This window comes from Gnatocerus cornutus, chromosome 2 (genome assembly GCF_029298725.1).
Source record: "Gnatocerus cornutus isolate USDA-ARS CGAHR chromosome 2, icGnaCorn1.1, whole genome shotgun sequence".
Classification (NCBI taxonomy): Eukaryota; Metazoa; Arthropoda; class Insecta; order Coleoptera; family Tenebrionidae; genus Gnatocerus; species Gnatocerus cornutus.
The window spans coordinates 13,390,501-13,408,337 of NC_142234.1; the positions used below are offsets into that span (position 1 = coordinate 13,390,501).

Genomic DNA, 17,837 nt, shown 5'->3' on the forward strand with positions numbered 1-17,837 from the left:
TAAGAAGAGAAAGACTATCTCCAGACAGTACATCATTATCGCACAATTCACTATAGAAATGAAAGTGATCTTCGGATTTCTTTCAGTGCCAATGTTAAGCTCGTAAGACAAGGTCGTCTTAAGAACTACCGGCGTAAAGTTGCTCGATAAAATGAAGCTTAGTGTAAGCGCCCCTGAAAATGTGTGTTCTGCTTTAACAATTCTTTTCCAGATTTTCGTCGTTTGTGTTGTTTTGGAAGTGTCTCTAGGTAGTGAGCCTCAAGTTTATGAAGATGTGGAGGACCAAATGCAAGTTGAGTCAAATCCAAGGGTAGTTCGACAACCCTTTAGTCGATCTAAAGGAAGAGAGTACACACCTCCAAGTTTCCAGTTTCAAAGAACAGTTCAACAAGATCCGAGGCAGTTCCGTTATGCTCAACAACAAAAAGCCGACATGCAAAATATTTTGAGGAAAAACAGGATGATTAAACAAGCGGCTCCATTACGATTGTCATTAAACTGGAAAGCCATTGACCCCACAGTTTCTTCGTCATTAATCCAACAAAATTACAAACTTCCGGAAGAGCAATCTAACACGACTGGTAAAGAAAAAGTGCCATCGACGAAGAAGCCAGTCACGAGTAGGAAGTTAAAACCTAGCAGCTATTATGAAGATATTGTTGATGATCGTATTAAACGTCAAGACAGGAGTCAAGTTATTTATGTCAATCCGGAAGCTAAGAATCGACGATCAGAATATGACCTCAACGCTCTTAGTGCTTTAGTGGGACAGGACCCTAACAACCAACTTGAAGGTCTAAAGCGTCTTCTTCAAACTCCTCAAACCAATTTTATTCTCCCTTCTTTAATCAAAGGTCCTCTACCTCATCCCATGTCTGAAAACTCCGAAGACGTTCCGAACCCAAACAGTCATCCCAACATTGATACAAGTTTATCAGTTGAAGACATCCAATCTCAGTTGGATGAAGCCGCTAAAGCTCAAGTTGCTAAAGCTTTTGCTGAAGCTCAAAAACAAGCTTTGGCACAAGTAGAAGCTCAACATCAAGCCATTGCCAAAGCTCAAATCGAAGCTCAGAAAAAAGCTATGGCTCAAATCGCATTCCATAACCAGAAAATTAAAGAAGAACCTCTACCTCAACCACAGGCGTTGAAGCAAAAACCAATTCCCGTGCAGTTATACGCACCGACGCATAGTCATGAGCAACCAAATCAAGCACAAAGTAAACCAACTTTGAAGAAAATCAGTATAACGAAAACACATTCCGTTAAACAAGGTCATCAGAGTCCTAACGCTTATCAACAAGTGGTTTTAGAGACTCAACAGAAGAGTCAGAAGGTTTTACCAGGTGTCAATCAACTGAGTCTTGAGGATGCTGCTGCTGTAAGTAAAGACAAATGTTTTGATTTTTTTGGTTTATTTTCAAAATGTTTCTCCGGGCTTCACCTGTTTGATTTCTTGCTTTTAAAGAACAGAGCTAAGAGGGACCTTCAAAGTTATAATTCTACAGAAGATTATGATTATGACTACGAGTATGATTATGTTAATCAAAATGTTACCGATTATGACGATGACACTCTCAAGGGTGGTTCTAACATTGAAAATGTTGTTCAGCCTCAACTTTGGCGCCATCGTAGACGTAAGCGTCCGCATCATAAACGAAGACCTTTTAAACAATTTCCCCATCGAAATCACAGTCCTGTGTATCACGCGTTACATGAAAAACCTAAATCTGATTTTTTTGAAAATGTTAATAATATCGTATCTAGTAAAAAAGGGCAAGACGCATCAAATGTTATCATTATAAACAATTCTAATGATCATTACAACGACCAAAAAGATTCTTTCGCGGGACATGTATCAGGTGGGGGGCATGGTAACAAATTTAAAAAACACAAAGTTCCGCTTCGGGTACATCATAGACCTAACATTGAAAAACTACATAAAATTCAAGCAAAGGTTGCGCTGGCTCTTCAGAAAATTAACAGTCGGTGATAGTGAATCTTTCGCTAAATATGTAAGTTTTTTATTGCGTTATTAATTGGTAAATTTAATAACGTTATTACTTACACGTTTATATCATAAAATCGGCTATAAAATATGTAATTCTTGTTAATACAACTTTTACTGCGCGAATTAACAAATTAATAAAATTCTCCGATCAAAAGGGTGTAATGACACTTGAACTTTCTTCTACACTCAAATTTTAATCTTCAGTTCTATAAGCTACGAAAATTAATAACTCAATTTAAAACAGCTCGCGAAAGTTTACTCTTTAAAATGGTAACAAACTTCCAATTAAAACTTACAAAATAGTTTACACCTAAAGTAATTTTGAGAATTAATTAAAATGATTTATCTATTGTTTAAAAAGCTGCTTCTGTTAGTAATTGTTTTTGTTTTAAAATCCCATATGAATATGTATGATGCTTTAGAAATCGCAGTATTGGTCTGAATCAGATTGTTGACTTTTATAAATAGATCAAATAAAGCATTTCTTCCACTTTTATCCGAATTTGCTTGGAGCCAACCCGAAAATTTCAATTTCATGTTAATCGCGCGCTAGTCAACATTCAGCTCAAATCTGCATTTCCTTCTACGCTTCTAGAGGGTACTGCCGTCTTGACATATTCTTGTTACTTATATATGCACATCACAAAAGAGTATTTAACATGCGCATGTCATTATCAAGAATCAACTCTATGACTGAGTCTAGACAGTACTTTACCAATAAATCACCAATTGTTTGAACTTTCTATGAAAACAATGGTAAGATTTCTACCAATTAAGCTAAAATTCTTCTTTTTCAGCACCAATACGCTGCACGCTATGCTTTCGGTTACAAAATCCGAGACATCAAAATGGGCAATGAATTTGGACACGAAGAAAAACGCGACGGCGAAAATGCTAGAGGATTATATCACGTTCTGTTGCCTGATGGACGGATGCAGAAAGTGGAATATTACGCAGATCCGAGCGGATATCATGCGAAAGTCACTTACGAGAATCTCGCACATCATTAGGAAGGAAGTAATTTTTTCAAACACAGACTATCGAAAAATGCCGTGAAGTGTTGTCGAAAGTTGTGTAATTTTATTTCGAAGGCGAATTTGTTGTTTAGTTTTATACATTACTTGTTAATATTGCACCGAATTTTATGTTCCAGATTTTTGAATTAGATTAGAAAGTTAATGATGGCAATTTTCGTCTGTCATCACGTTTATAACGATCACTAAAATAGCGCTCATGTTTTTGCTATTACTCGCTTCACTTAAGATCAGTTCAACCTAATTTTCGTTTATGGGAAACGTGCAATAATATTTAGACTGAGTTACTAGTAAGATTTTTTTTACATTTAGCTGTAATATTTATAAATTGTAATTATTGATAAGTTTTTTATACCGAGCAATAAATTAATTTCATATATTTCTAATTTTTTTATACATATCTAAAAGTTATGAGTATGAGTTTCCCTTGATTGATCTCTCTGGATTAAAATTATTAGATTTTAAGGATATTTTAGATCTTTTCTTTAATTTCTTTCCTCTTTGCTTGTTATAATTTATATGACACTTCTAACTTCGAAAAAAAGTCCGTTCCGTTATAAAATATATTTTCAGACTAGTTTTTACAAAAAATAAAACAACGTGTAAAGTAGGTAAGAGTTTGTACAATTTTGTTTAGTTTTAGTACATACTTTTCTTTTTATACAATAAGATGATATACTCAACTTTATTTACAATTTACAATTATTATTTTACAATAATTCTCATATTAACATTATTTTGGTATGATATCACATAGTAAATCGGCACTACTTCTATACAAATACTGGACCCAGCAGTGCCAACAGTAGAACAGTAGAAAGCAGACTAGGAAGATGTTGAAAGGATGCACTTTCTGAAAAAATAAAAATAATTAATTCATACCTTTTCAAAAACAACTGATTATAAAACAATAGAGAGTGTCCCAGAACTCGCGCCCCAGTGAGAAAGGGCTTATGGAGACAACAATTCTGAACCAAAATTTTGAAACCATAATTTTTTAACTCAAAAAATAACCGAGATAAGACAAAAAACTGTAGCCTATCCCGAAGCTGAACAGAATTTGAAAATTGGTAACTATGGACACATACTATCATCCATTGGTCAGTTAAACTTTAAACTCTCGTTGCCTAGGAAATTGGGATGGCCATTTACTCCACTTCTCGAATAAGCTTTCGGGATTGGTTGTTAACTTTTTATCAGTTCTCGAATACTATTAAACTTAGTCAATTTTTGTTTTGAAATTTACCATCTGTATTGCTGTCGGCACCCTCCCTTGCTCTCTGGAGCGCGAGTTCTGGGACATCCTGTATATGTAAGGCGTCGTTTAAAGAACACACGTTCAATGCCTAATTTAATATTAAAATGTAAAAAATCGTAAGACTAACAAAAAATGTACAAAACGATAACGAACCACACATAACATTTCTTAATAGTTATATTGACCACGATCTAACAAATGTGTCCATAAAAACTATAAATATTTCGTTGATTTTCAATCGCAGGCATGTTAACAGTGTTAAAGAAAGCTTTTAAGCTTCACACAAAAAGAAACCCAAACATTAAAAAACACACGTCACCATTTAATGTTTTTGTGTCCTCTTTAGTGACGCCATCGTCAGCATTAGTGGAAGTTTCAGTTGAAATGGTGGTAAAATTAGTTTCTTCTTCAATTTGCGTTTCAACTTCTGCGTATAGAACTTGTACTTAGCATGAATTTGTGGTGGTTTATACAAAAAAAAACTACTCGAAAATGAACCTTTTTTAGTCTACACACTGTTTAGTATTTTCTAACACTATACTAAAAGTGCACAGCTTCTTAGTACTAATGTGTAGTAATTTATAGTTGTTAATTTTCTAGCATTATTAAAATCACATTGCTGTTTACCTTCGCAGCATACGTGAACGATGATGAGATATTTAGGGAAAAAAGGACCAAATTCTGATGAGTCTACACAAAATAATTATTTTCAAAAATTGTGTTAAAACGATTAGAAAATTTCTCATAAGCTGTTGTAATAAAACGTTTTAGCTTGTGTATTGTGGTGGTTGCTTCATTCATTCACTTTTGAGTAGTTTTAATAGTTTGACTCTACGCTTAATTTTATCACTTTTTTATTGATAACGGGAAAAAGCAAAGCAATCTGTACAATACACCACCGACCTGTTGTTCCGTTAAACCAACTCTCCGTCGAATTTGTGGTGTTAAATAAATCTTCTTCGACTTGTGTTTCACTGCTGTCGTCTATATACAAAAATTAGTAGCTTTAGAGTTAAGTCAGTTAAATGAGAGTTCCAAAGTGGCGTTATTAAACCAACACACTTTTGAACCCTTCAGTTCCCATTGCACAGTTGTAAAAAAGAAAGAAGCGGCTCAAAGAATAAGCTCAATTGTTTAAAGTGTTGCCTATCTACGTTAAGAAAACACACCAAACAAACTCAAGGATAATTACCCTGGAAGTGTGTCCACTTCTCGCTTATATTGTAGGGGGTTCCCGGAAGATTAAGTTCGCAAATATAAGAAAAACTTTGAGTGAGATTTACAGGATTGTATTCAAGAACGGAAGAAACATTGAAATAGCCTTCTTCATTCAAGATGATTGTTTCATTGTCTTGACGGAACGCAATATCCGTATCATTTCTGGAAATATTTTTTTTTGGGTTATCGAGATTTAGGGATGGAAGAAGGACTCACTCATTGACGATGTAAATCGTCATATTAGGTTCAGGATAGAATCCTCCTGCGTTGCAGGTTACTTGTGACGTTTCTTCAGAAACTGTGACTTCGAGGATATCGGAGATATCATCTAATTCATCATCAGGGAGTTCTTCGGGGTCAGGGGTCACTACAAATAATAACCGATAATGTAACTTTTTATATTTTTGAATGAAACCTTTGTGGTGGCACGAAAAAATTTATTTTGTTATCAGTTACTACACCTTTTTTATACCATACTTTGATAAACACAACAAACAATGTGCAATACAAGCAAAAGGTAGGAACAGTTTCTTTGTAGGGAGTCAACGATGGGTAACGAACTGGCACGCGCCAAGAGATAAACGAAACGAGGAACTCGTTTGTATTAGAATATTCCGAAGGAAATTTATAATTGCTCTGAAACTTATTTTCGCGTTATTATAACTTGTAAGAATTAAGTTTAGATTTCTAATTAGGTTTTATCATAAATCGTCGTCGCAACACACCAAACTTAACCTATGGATTTATGGATTATATAAAGTCAATCTTTGCAAGTCATTTTAATTCATTACAGGTCAGGAGAAACAATTTTAAAGATTTGCAGGAAAAATTTTATATTGAAAATTGTACCTAAATTCTGATAACAACGAAATTTCAGAGAGTTACGAGTTTATAGCTTCTTTCTGTTTTGCTCGTTACTGTATCAATTTGCAAAATGTGTAACAAAGCAAATTTTGTGAAATTTTGTAATTTAAAGCATTTTTAACATTTAACTTAACAAAGTCTAAATTATGTGAATTTTAAAGTTATAGCAAAAAAAATTTGCAAATTATCTAACTTTAACTAAATGATTTATTTATGAAAATGTGTCAAATTAAAAAAAAGACAACTTTTGGAATTTTTAATTTTTTGTTCGGTCTTAAACATTTAGATAGTTTAACTATAATCTGAAATTTTGATAGTTTTAATTTAACACTATAACAATAAATCTGCTCCATTTTTGACTTGCAAATCAACAATTATTATAAAAACAATGTTAATGTTAAGTTTTCGTTTTAAAAGTTAAATAAAAAAAATTACAAGTTGTAATTTTGTTAGTTTTAGAATTTGGGGAGGTTACTACTTATGATTTTCTTATAAATGCCCCAAATTCAAAAATCTTAAAGCGGAAGAGACCACTTTTTAATTAGCATTTTTTTATAAACAAAAACTTTTTAATTACATATATTAATTAAAGTCTGTAATTATTCTCGTAGTATAAATGATACATCAATAAATATTGGACGAGTTACTATTTACGAAACAAAGTAGAAATGTTTAAACTTTCGAATGAACTAGAAATCTGAAATCTCTAATCCGCATATTTTTAATTTTTCCCTGTTACTATCTTACCGTAAATTATCATCCTCTTCGTCTCAACGTCCTCACTTGTAGGCCCGCTAACCTTGCACGTGTAATTCCCGGAAAATTCCGGTGATAAATCCGTTATATGTAACGCCCTATACATTGTTTGCTCATCGTCAGTCGCCTTGTAAGTCGTATCTATGTGATTTTTGAGCTTTCCTATAGCTCTTGCTTTTACTTTAGTTAATGGAAGCCACTGGTAGATTTGTGTGTCTCCATCTAGGAACCATTTAATTTCTTCAACCGTGTCACCTCCAGAATCAAAATCACAGTCTAGGATAACATCATTTTGACTTCCATAGAGGATTGCAGAAGGAACATCTAATCGGTTAATTTTGATTTTGGCTGAACCTGAAAGCAAATTTCTCAATGAAATAAAATTTAAAAGAAAAGAAAATATAGGTCGAGTTGGAAAAAAGCCAGAATTTTTTGCAAGTGGTCTAATATCGGAAATGAGCGGCCAATCTATTTTAAATTGTGCAACGAATAATGATGGTATTACGTAGCTTGTAAATATAAAATTTTATATTCACCTCTTTAGACAAGGTAGAATATTTTCGGATACACGATTTGAATAACGGGCAGAAAATGTCAAGAGAACCAAAACCTGCCAGACGCAAAATTTAACTCGTAATTCAACACACCAACTGTATTTTTTTAATATTATAATCACAGATTAAATTACAGATTATGTGTCTGGCCATGTTCAAGATTAAAATTTATTCCGAATTTAGCTCCAATTGCAAAATGTCAGAATATGAAAACAAGTAATTTTATCCGTTAAAAACACATATGCCACTCCATTTCCGTTAAGTCTGTGCCGACTTCCGGCGTCTACGGTCACTGGACAACATCGCCTACGACTACCCTGGCGGAAAATCAGTACATTTTCATAGCTTGTATTTGATAGATATAATTAAATCTAACCAACCCTCATCTTTTGTAATTCGAAAACTCCGGATTTCATGAGACGGAAGCAGTATGCGGGTGGTTAATTTTACATAAAAGTCCCACTCGTAAAAAATGATCGATGCAATGTGGGAAAAACCGAAACAGTATTCAGATTCCTCACATGCGCTCCAAAATGAATACACATTTGCAACTAGGAAATTTATCGTGCGGAAAATAAACTCCGTAATTTACGTGACCATACGGCAAACTTCCTTCGGGTTATTACAAGAAGAAAGTTGCTCCAACTGTAAAGTGCATAGAAATTGTCATTAGTCACTACATCAGGAATAATTTTCTCTTTATCAAAATTTATTGATGGTATGACATCTATGAAATATGAGAAAAGTCGATCAAAGCGATGTTTATCGAATACACAGCATCAGTCAATGAAACCATCGCCAATGTTTATGCGGTTGAATGTAAAGTGATTATCCTATTGAATTACTATACTAAACTCTTATTATATTAGTTGTAATATGAAACCATCTAAATCTTGTTTGTATTTATTAAACGATGACAGATTTCATTGTTGCCGCTCATAAAAAGTATTTCTTTCATGGATGTCAGAAGGTCAGATAAGTTTTTCTATAGATATAAAAAACGAATATACAGGATCTATCGATGTGTCAACACAGATCCCTGATTACTTGTATGTAAATGGTTTGTTTATTTTTTCGGGCCGTTTTATTTAAACTAAAGGCATGAAACTGAAAATTATTTATTTCTCTTACATTTCCTGTAACCACCACACAATAGTTAATAATAAATAAACTCCAACATTTACGAACTGTGAAAACGCCACGTTTAGTTTATTACAAGATAAACAACAATTTTTCATTCGTTTTATTGGTCCAATTCTTGAAAATTCCAGTTCTTGAATTAAAATTAGTTTTGAAAATATGAGAACTTCGTTCTTTTGCAGTCAAGGAGAAAAGTTCTGCTTCAGTGATTGAGACCATCTGTTGAATTCTGAAGAACCTGACCCTTCATACGTGCCAGGAAGGGTAAGTTGCACACCTTCCGGTTAACGAACACACGTTACAATGCAATAGCACGTGCCAACGGAAATATGCAGACGCATCCGTGGAAGACCTAACTACTGCGAAGACTTCCCAATTAGACCAACTTCGTTAAAAACAAGTAGAGCAAAATGCAAAAACTAACATGTGGGGCGTAAAAATAGAGTTTACAATAATAACTTTAGAATCAGGTCGATTAAAGCAACGGTGCTGAAATTCGTTTCGCTATAAAATAAATTAATAAAGTCCCGGATGCAGTAATAAATCTAAATTTTCCTAAATATCCAGTTGTGCAATTGGAAATTTCGTAGTGCATATTTAGACTTGTCCTCCCTTAATTTAACGTAATAGCTCACAATGTTGTCAACAAAACGAGTTATTTTAAGCTTGTTGAAATGATTGCATAAATAAAAATATAATAGACCGTGCAAGAAAAATACTTACAGAAATAAAAACATAAAATAAAAACGAAGATTTTATCCATAGTTAGGAACACTAATAAACAATTGAAGCTTTAAGTACTTGGTATTAACACTTTTGAATATGCACACTTTTATGCGCGCATGTGTCCTTTACGGTGCGTCTATTTTAAAAACTAACGAACCACTAACCCAGCTCACTTGAAGTTCAACGATGAACTGCCTTCGTTTCTATTTTAAAATTTTAAACCACCATGCAGAACCACCGGTGCATGATGTACATGTGGTCAATGGTCAATTGCGTTACGGTCTCGACGAACTTTAATTAATTCATTTGTCTAGGTACGTATTATTATACCTATAGATAATTTGCTTCCTGTAATGAATCATACATTTTTATGCAAAAAATAGGAATTTTAGGGATAAACATGATGAAACACAATGTTGTAAAAGGGTTTCCAATTCTCTTTATAAGGTTTCAAATTTTCTTTATCCAATTGCATGCTAATTAATCGTATTATTATTCACTTATTCTGTTCAATCTTATGTAGAGAGCTGAAAAGGAAAACAGATGGAGAATATTTTTATAAAATTTGCAACATGAACTTGCTTAATTATTAATCATTTTTTAGTCGAACTTCTATTTTCGTAATTTGTAATTTTTTTCGTAAATATTTTTGTCACTACTATTATTTGGGCACTCTTTTGGTTCATTCTAAAGAAAAATTCGAATTATAGAGCCGTGAAAATGTCTATTCAAATTATCGAACGTACACGTCAATTTCTTTATTCTTGTTTAAAAAAAAATGTTTTAACGAGTAGTTTTTAATTATCGAACGGACTGAGCGTTTAGATTGAATAAAGACCATTTTTTGTGCAAACATTTAAGATGATTTTTTTTAAATTTAATTCAGAATTCAGAAAGTATGCATGTGACTCGGAGCCGGGTTCCATAAAGCCCGCGGGACTCATGTAGGTACTTTACTAAATGGGGTACTAAAACCACAAAAACTAAAACCAAATGTTTATTTAATAAATTCTAATCTTGGAGTGTAATTTGAAAATAAAATGTTTAAAATAAAAAACTTCTCATAACCACAATTTCTTCAGTTGCTGCTGTTTCAATAAAATCTCATCTAAATCCATATCCTTTACCGGTTCCTTGGAAATAATTTTCTAAAAAAAGAACAATTAATAATGTGTAATTACAGGTTAATAAATATTTACCTTAAATTTATCCCTGAATCCTTTCCAGTCATTTTGGAAAAGTCCGACAAAGAATTTTTTCAAGCTCGCGGCCTTGTTTGATTCAGCTTTTATTTTCAAAATCTTGCTTTCCTTATGGTACAACATGACAATTTTTTCACCGTCTATACAAAACTGCAGATCAATTATTCGCCTATTGCTATCGTTAACGAAATTTGAAAATGATTCTAAACATAGTCTATGATACGAATTTTTAACAAATTCAGAAATAAATGTATTTTGTGTTAGGTCACATTTCAATTGGTTCTGTAATTCTAGGGGGGTCTTAATACAGTTTAAAGCGTTGGTATACAACTGTGTAATGTTAAGGAAATCATTTGAAGACAAATTGGAGTTTTTTTCTGTACAGGATTCAAAGTAGTATGAGATATCAACATCTACAGAACACAGATCAACGATGTTCCAATGGTCTTCAGAGTATTGGAACAAACATGCAGTGACGCAGCACTCATACTGATTGTTATCAAAAGGAATGACTTCCAATATTGAATTTTTTTCTGTATTAACTTTAACAACTTTACTAGCGGTAACTGATTCAGTCTGTACTGTTAACTGAAGTTTCCACTCTATACTGTTCATCTTAGACAACAAAGTTTTCATGAGAAAGACTTCAATTAAGAAGAATTTACAGTCGTTGTTAGCCCTAACAGAACAATTAACGTTATCTAGATCATACAAGTTTTCTATTTCAGTAACACTCTTAAAAACTTTTACATTCACGTGACTAATCTTTTTCTGGCATGACAACAAACTGAGCTTGAGAAAGGTAATTAAATCATCCATCTGTTGGATTTCCCGTCTTAGTTTCAGAGACTGTTCATGTTCACGATTGATTTCATTGAGAATCTCGTCGTATTTTTGTAGTTGATATGACGGAAGAACATCCATCTGTAGACAAATCAATCAGTAATAGAAATTTTGAATACAATTGGGGCACACACGGTTCGGAAGCAGTTTTTAGATTCAAGAAATCAAAAAGTTTGGTTACGTTTATTTATTTTGAACTGTCACATGTCAAATTTTATTAGTGTTGATCTCTACCAGAGGATGGCGACACTGGGCTTGGACGCGGGCTTTTTGGAAGCTTTTGCTGAAGTTCCTTGTAGAGATTTTTTTCAGTCTCCAGTTTTCCCTGTGTTTCGTGAAGTTGTAGAGTTAATTCGCAGCTGAAACATGAGTAATTATCATAAATTCATAGTTTCGTACAGCTGGTAAATTTTTAATTAAATTTTTCATGGGTGTATAATTGTAATGTTTCGTAAAGTTTTTTTTTTTTATTTTTAACAGCTAATTAATAATGAATACAAATTACCAACAAGACATAAATATTTGCCATAAAAAAGAATCAACTTACTTTTTAAACTCCAATCCAGTCACTTGCTGTTGCAATTTGAAGAACTCTTCCTTTAGCCCAAAGAGCGCTTTCTGACTTTCGTTCAGTTCTTTTCGCAAGCCTTCAATGGTCTCCTGCAATATTATTTCAACTGAGATTCAAATTATAATAATAGATAATAGCCGAATTAAGTTGATGGATTGTGGGCGTTGAAAGTTAAGGTCCCGACAATGAGATTATAATATTTTCCGGCATAAAAATTGAGGAAGTGACATACTGTAGTACACCTACCTAAATCAAAACATATTTTATTAACCAACTAATTAGTTTAGCAAACAACCGTCGCCTAAAAAGTGTATTTTTATACAATGTTCATTGTAAACTGAACAAAAAAGCTACGGCCTCGCAAGTGAATCAGCATTAATAAATCTTTCAGAATATGCGAACTCATAAAGTCGTCGTGTATAGTACGCACTGGTCCACCCCGAGTGGAGCAAGAACGCTGTGACAGCTTAAACTGCTAATGGAGGGTTTACATCTGAGATTTATGTCGTGTGATTTCTCTCTCAACATTCGCGTTCCATTTCTCGGATTGTGTTTGCGTTTTCCAATTTACAGTACGAGCTAGATAAGGATAACACACAAGACAAAAACAATAATCAGTCTTGCCGGATAAAACCAACTAAACAAATTGGCCGAGTTAACAAAAGTGCAGGATTTCGTTGTTTGAAATGTCTCGTTCTTTCGAATATTTATCTACAAGAAGAAAAAATATTGTCCCACAGTTCTACCTTTGCCAATTTCAATTCAGAGTTTTTCTCAGAGAGTTTCAATGCAATTCTGTCTATTTCATCTTGGGAAGAATTTTTCTTATTTAATTCTGCTTTAAGCTCGAGTTTCACTTGATTTAACTGCAAACGAGTTAGGATTTGAATGTAATTAAATAATCGTTTTACTTCCTGCTCCAAAGTAGAACTCTTTCTTTCCAGAGACTTGTAGTGTTCTTTGCCTTGCTCAAGAATCATTTCTAATTTGTTATTCTCGGCAATCAAGCGACGGTTAACTTCTCTTTCTGAATTTATTTCCATAAACAGTAATTGCATTTGTTGCTGTAAATAATCCTACAACTTTCAATGAGAATGTCTGTACTACGTTTTTTACTTTTTTACCCGTTCTTTTGAAATTGTTTGTATAAAACTGTCCATTCCTTCAATCTTACGATGCGAATCTTTGTGTGCCAACATTTCTGAGTCAAAACTGTTTTTGACTTCGCCATATTTCGTCCGAAGTTGTTCGTGCGCTTTCGCTAGTTCTTCAAATCGACGTTTCTCCGAGTGCAGATTTTCGGTTACCATCCTAAGTTGGCCCGAAATGTTTTCAATTTCTTCTTCTATGCCAGATTTCTGTTCGTTGTACTCTCTAACAGCAATACTTCTAACAGGTACTACATAAATACATTATACTTACGAGATCATCTCTTTAGTTTGATTTTTGTGGAACTCTCTTTCTTTTTCGGTTCTAGAAATCAACGCTCTCAGTTCACTCCTCAAAGTTTCGATCTCCCGCTTGCTATTTTCTAACTCTTTCAAAGTCGCTTTGTGTTCCGGTACGATATTGCTTAATTCCTTTTCTAATTTTATTTTACATGATTCAACATCTTGGAGAGATCTGAAATGCGACGTGTAGTTTTTTGAAAAACACATTTTTACATACACCAAGTGGTCTTCATAGCCCATCAATATCTTAGTCTGATCCTCATTTCGTTTCCCCAAATATTTACATTCTTGTTCTAGTCGCTTTATTTCACCTTCTTTTTCCAAAATTACTTTGTCTAATTCGTTAATTTGTTGGTCTCTGCTCAGGACGATACTTTGTAGTTCCAAAAAAGTCGCTTCCTTGTTTGAACAGTTTGTAATAGATCCTTTTAAATCTAGAATAATTCCTAAATTTGATCATCTGCTAACAGTTAGATTTACCACTAATTTGTTGCTCATGCAATTTTTTTAGATACTCCATTTCTATAATAAGTTTTCCATGTTCTTGTTGTAACGTGTGTAAATTATTTTTATACGAGCTCAGTTCCGAGGCGAGCGTGGCACATTCCGCTATTTTCGCCGCCATGTTAGTATCTCCATTCTGCGTAACAAAGTAGAAAGACATAGTTAACTTAATTCGACATACCGAGGCTTTCTCTCTAGTCGCATTCAATTCAGTTTGAAGTTTTTGTATGTTGTTCTTTAAATATTCAGTGCTTTTCTCCACTTCTTCTTTTTCGCAGCGGAACTAAAATAATCGATTTATTGCGGTGAAGCTCTTATAGATCGTACCTGTGCCAAAAGTTTTTCCATTTTTCGAATAGTTTTTTCGTACTTCATCGTGGCAGACCTGTGACCTTCTTCTTGATTGTGTAATTGGTCCTCAAATATTTGAAGTTTTTCCATTAATTTCTTGATTTCTTCTTCCTTTTCATTTCCTTGTGCAACAACATCATTGTATTGTTTTCTTAGTTCATTCTGACTCCTCTCCAAATCTTTATACTGATACTTAATTAATAACGAAAGTTTAAACTGTTTACATCTACCTTGTGCTTGCTTTCGTCGTGGATCAGAATCAAAGAATCCCTCTGTTTGATCAGGTTTCTAAAATCTTTCAAGAGTTCTTTAAGCGCAGCTCTTTCATTCTTTTGCATCTCTTCATAAACTTTCAACTGAAACTGCAATTAGTAGAAGTACCACTTGCTGTAACTCACCTGGCTTTGAGTGTTGTGCTCTAATTGTTTCTTTGATTCGTCAAGAGACATATTTTTTTTCAGTTCTAGCTCCAAACAACTGCTGAGCTTCTCTTTGACAGTTACAACTTCGGAAAGTTGTGCCGAAAGCGTGACTTTCTCTTTGTCGGTGTCGATTTGAAGATGGCTCAGCCGTTCTAAACTTTCTCGAAGTTGTTGGATTGTGCTTTCTTTGGTTTCGACTTCAGATTTCAATTGCTCACCCAGTTGCTTATTAAATTCCGCTATAAACTGTTTAAGACTAGTAGACGCATCGGAGGCTCTAATAGTTTTACCGTCAATCGACTGGTTTCTTTACTCATGTCGGCTACAGCGCCTTCCAGTTGTTGGATTCGGGTAACTTCACTTTTGAGGTGTTGGAATATTGTCTTTAGAATGTTTTTCTCTTCTAGGTATTTTAATCTTTCACTTTGTAATGCTGAAACAAAACCAAATAGTCGAAGTCAAATAACGCAAAACGGCGAATACTCAAAACGGTTTGATGCTCTGTCGCGAGATTCTTCTTTATGGTTTCGTTCTCTGCATTCATTAAAGTGATTCCATCTTGAAGAGCCACCATATCGTGTTGAAATGTTTGTAGCGTTTGAGTTATATTCTGATTTTCGTCTTCCAAGTAGTTACATCTTTCAACGAGGTGTTTTTGTTCCGCCATGATTTGAGTATTACGAACTTTCAAGAGGTTTAGTTTTTCTCGGCTGGAGCTGAACGCTTTAGCCATGTCTCCTGCTTCAGCTGGCAATACGGTCAGAATTACTTCGTCTATCTGACCATTGAGTGATTGGTATTCATCCAATATGTCAGTGTCGATAGTCTTCTGTTTAGTTTTATCGCTTTCAATTATGGAGTTTAGTTTCATACGCAAATCTACGTTCTCCTTTTCAAGCGAACGACATTTTAATTCCAGAGACTTAACGTCACTTTCAGGATTTTTGGCTAGTTTTTTACTTAAGTTGTCCAGTTCGGACGTTGATTTTTGAAGATTCGCTTGCAATCGGGCGTTGGTAGTTCTCAATCTTGGCCTGGAAAAACGATGATTATCAAGTAGGTAAAGGAGTTCCTTTTACATGTCTTTAACAGTTGTGACTAAGTTCTTGTACGAGCGGATCAAAGTAAGGAAAATATCTCTTATGTTGCCACGCAATTGGTAAAGAAGCTCCAATAGACCAACATTGGAAAACTAGAAAATGCCGACGTAATTACCTAAAAATGTAGCATCACTTACTTCAAACATTGGCCAGTCTATTTTAATACCAAACTCTTCTAATTCGAACCCGAAAGCTTGAACATCATGAAAAATGGCGTTGGTTACCGTTGCAACCTCTTTCATAATTTCTTCGCGGTTACTCAACTGCACGCTGATTGAAGACCTTTCAATCTCATAATCATGCACTTTTTTGTCTAAAAGTGCCTCAAGACTGTGGATCTGTGATTTAGAACTTCGTCTTTCATCTTCTAGAGCAGCTTTCTGATGCTGCAGCCTCTCGATTTCTTCTTCGAAACCCGAAAGTACAACAGTAAGAGTGTTTATCTTTTTATGCAACTTCCGGTTGTTATCAATGAGTTGTTTGGCGTAAATCTTCCCGAAGGACCTCATGTGAAGGAACCGTTTTGGGTACACATTTGTTTTGGACGCCAGTTTTTCACACTGTCTGTTCAAAGTTTCAACTTGATCTTCCAACACTCTGTTGGTTTTCACCAAACCATTCAAACGTTTCTGTAAATTGTAGTCCTCCATTTTCGCAACTTGAATTTGTTGAAACCACATCTTGTTAGCAAGGACATTCACTTGGGTTTTTGAGTCGTACTGAAGCGCAAAGTATTCAAACGAAGCATCGACTGGCAAAACCAGTTAGAAGACTGAAATATAAATGGGAGCTTACATAATTGTTTTTCGACGTTCTTGTCCGCAACGTATTTCTTCAAGAGGTAGATCATGTGGTGCTCGCTGTGATGGAGATTGTGAAGAGTGTCCTGGAGCTCGTTTATTCCAGTGATGATTTTAATATTCTGCTTTGGTCTGAAATTGGTACTTTAGGGTGGTTCTAAGAAGTGCTTGCGATTACATGTAAGTTGTTGGTATTAATGCGGCCAGCACTTTGATATTGCTCTTGTTGCAGTTGGTGGGGTCGTAACAATGCTTAACTTTTGCGGGGTTCTTAGGTCTTTTCATAATTTTTTGTAGAAGACTGTTGTCTGGATCGGTAGAGTTCTGAAATTAGGATTCAATCAAACGAAAAATACAAAGTAGATTTACAATTTCGACGGGGTTAGACAAGATATCTGAGTGTTCGTAGTTGAAAATCTCATGATCCGACGACAAGCTCTCGGTACCAAAGTCAATAGAAGAGAAGGTCTCCACTTTTTTCGTAATCTTCATTTTTGGACCACGCTTTTTGAGAAGAGACGAAAAGATAGATTTTTTGGGCTTGTCTTTGGGAACCGTGTCAATTTTATTGAGATCCTCGCTTGACTGTGAGTCATTTGCGACATCATTCTTCAGAAGTTCTTTGATTTCGTGCTAAAAACGAGGTAAAAATGTGAGCTGGTCGGCTTGAAATACCTTTGAGTTTGTAGCAACAGTACTCATTGTCTGATCAGTAACAGAATGGTGGAAATTAAATGGTACTATGTTGGCAACCAGATTAAGTTGTCTAATGCAAGACGTGATAAAGAGAAGAAGATAATCAAAAACTGAAACTGTTGAGATTTGATTGTAAAACTGATACCGCCAGGTGTAGGGTTTTATATAGTATATTGAATAAGTTTGGAAACTATTTTGATTGCCAACAATCTAAAACAAATCCTTGTAATCTTATCACGTTTAACAACTAACAATTACCTTTCTTGTGTACATTGCAATTTTCTTCAAACGTGTTGACATTGACAGAAAGGCGTTACTAAGGTTATCACAATCAAC

The 17,837-nt window shown here is 34.3% G+C and overlaps 4 protein-coding genes across 7 annotated transcripts; 1 reads left to right on the plus strand and 3 right to left on the minus strand.

Moving 5' to 3' along the window:
* Positions 1-77: 77 nt before the first annotated feature.
* On the plus strand, positions 78-3,376 carry LOC148179235 (uncharacterized). The gene is made up of 3 exons (XM_088029948.1): positions 78-163; positions 212-1,381; positions 2,809-3,376. The coding sequence occupies exons 1-3, from the start codon at positions 152-154 to the stop codon at positions 3,019-3,021; spliced, it is 1,395 nt and encodes a 464-aa protein (XP_087886074.1). The 5' UTR covers positions 78-151; the 3' UTR covers positions 3,022-3,376.
* Positions 3,377-3,594: 218 nt separating this feature from the next.
* Positions 3,595-9,835, minus strand: LOC148179236 (uncharacterized). Of its 4 annotated transcripts, none has more exons than XM_088030960.1 (7): positions 9,559-9,835; positions 7,133-7,495; positions 5,738-5,888; positions 5,496-5,683; positions 5,207-5,287; positions 4,623-4,730; positions 3,595-3,898 (listed from the first exon to the last, which is right to left on the minus strand). In XM_088030960.1, exons 1-7 carry the CDS (start codon positions 9,596-9,598, stop codon positions 3,819-3,821), a joined length of 1,011 nt encoding a protein of 336 aa, XP_087887086.1. In that variant the 5' UTR covers positions 9,599-9,835; the 3' UTR covers positions 3,595-3,818. The 4 variants fall into 4 exon arrangements, with proteins under 4 accessions (XP_087887086.1, XP_087887087.1, XP_087887088.1 ...); XM_088030961.1 differs by lacking the exon at positions 4,623-4,730 and adding an exon at positions 4,931-4,993 and having other exon boundaries at positions 9,559-9,834; XM_088030962.1 differs by lacking the exon at positions 4,623-4,730 and having other exon boundaries at positions 9,559-9,832.
* Positions 9,836-10,544: 709 nt separating this feature from the next.
* LOC148179237 (uncharacterized) lies at positions 10,545-11,812 on the minus strand. The gene is made up of 3 exons (XM_088030805.1): positions 11,741-11,812; positions 10,761-11,687; positions 10,545-10,709 (listed from the first exon to the last, which is right to left on the minus strand). The coding sequence occupies exons 2-3, from the start codon at positions 11,685-11,687 to the stop codon at positions 10,623-10,625; spliced, it is 1,014 nt and encodes a 337-aa protein (XP_087886931.1). The 5' UTR covers positions 11,741-11,812; the 3' UTR covers positions 10,545-10,622.
* A 3-nt stretch (positions 11,813-11,815) lies between these two features.
* LOC148179238 (uncharacterized) lies at positions 11,816-17,801 on the minus strand. Its single transcript, XM_088029516.1, has 20 exons — positions 17,760-17,801; positions 17,481-17,711; positions 17,175-17,438; positions 16,984-17,129; positions 16,801-16,937; positions 16,143-16,756; positions 15,985-16,097; positions 15,389-15,939; positions 15,196-15,338; positions 14,882-15,151; positions 14,714-14,839; positions 14,460-14,669; positions 14,109-14,415; positions 13,846-14,062; positions 13,600-13,800; positions 13,302-13,563; positions 13,089-13,253; positions 12,924-13,043; positions 12,154-12,266; positions 11,816-11,965 (listed from the first exon to the last, which is right to left on the minus strand). Exons 1-20 carry the CDS (start codon positions 17,799-17,801, stop codon positions 11,824-11,826), a joined length of 4,374 nt encoding a protein of 1,457 aa, XP_087885642.1. The 3' UTR covers positions 11,816-11,823.
* Between the last annotated feature and the right edge of the window lie 36 nt (positions 17,802-17,837).

Coding starts and splice junctions, on each gene's coding strand:
- LOC148179235 (XM_088029948.1), top strand. Junction 1,382..2,808: donor GTCTTGAGGATGCTGCTGCT/GTAAGTAAAGAC, acceptor CTTCTTTTTCAG/CACCAATACGCTGCACGCTA.
- LOC148179236 (XM_088030960.1), bottom strand. CDS start 9,598: ATGGATAAAATCTTCGTTTTTATTTTATGTTTTTATTTCT. Junction 5,684..5,737: donor ACGATTTACATCGTCAATGA/GTGAGTCCTTCT, acceptor AAATATTTCCAG/AAATGATACGGATATTGCGT. Junction 3,899..4,622: donor GGACACAAAAACATTAAATG/GTGACGTGTGTT, acceptor TTATTTTTTCAG/AAAGTGCATCCTTTCAACAT.
- LOC148179237 (XM_088030805.1), bottom strand. CDS start 11,687: ATGGATGTTCTTCCGTCATATCAACTACAAAAATACGACGAGATTCTC. Junction 10,710..10,760: donor GATTCAGGGATAAATTTAAG/GTAAATATTTAT, acceptor TTCTTTTTTTAG/AAAATTATTTCCAAGGAACC.
- LOC148179238 (XM_088029516.1), bottom strand. CDS start 17,801: ATGTCAACACGTTTGAAGAAAATTGCAATGTACACAAGAAAG. Junction 14,416..14,459: donor TGGAAAAACTTTTGGCACAG/GTACGATCTATA, acceptor CGATTATTTTAG/TTCCGCTGCGAAAAAGAAGA. Junction 13,801..13,845: donor GGCTATGAAGACCACTTGGT/GTATGTAAAAAT, acceptor GTCGCATTTCAG/ATCTCTCCAAGATGTTGAAT.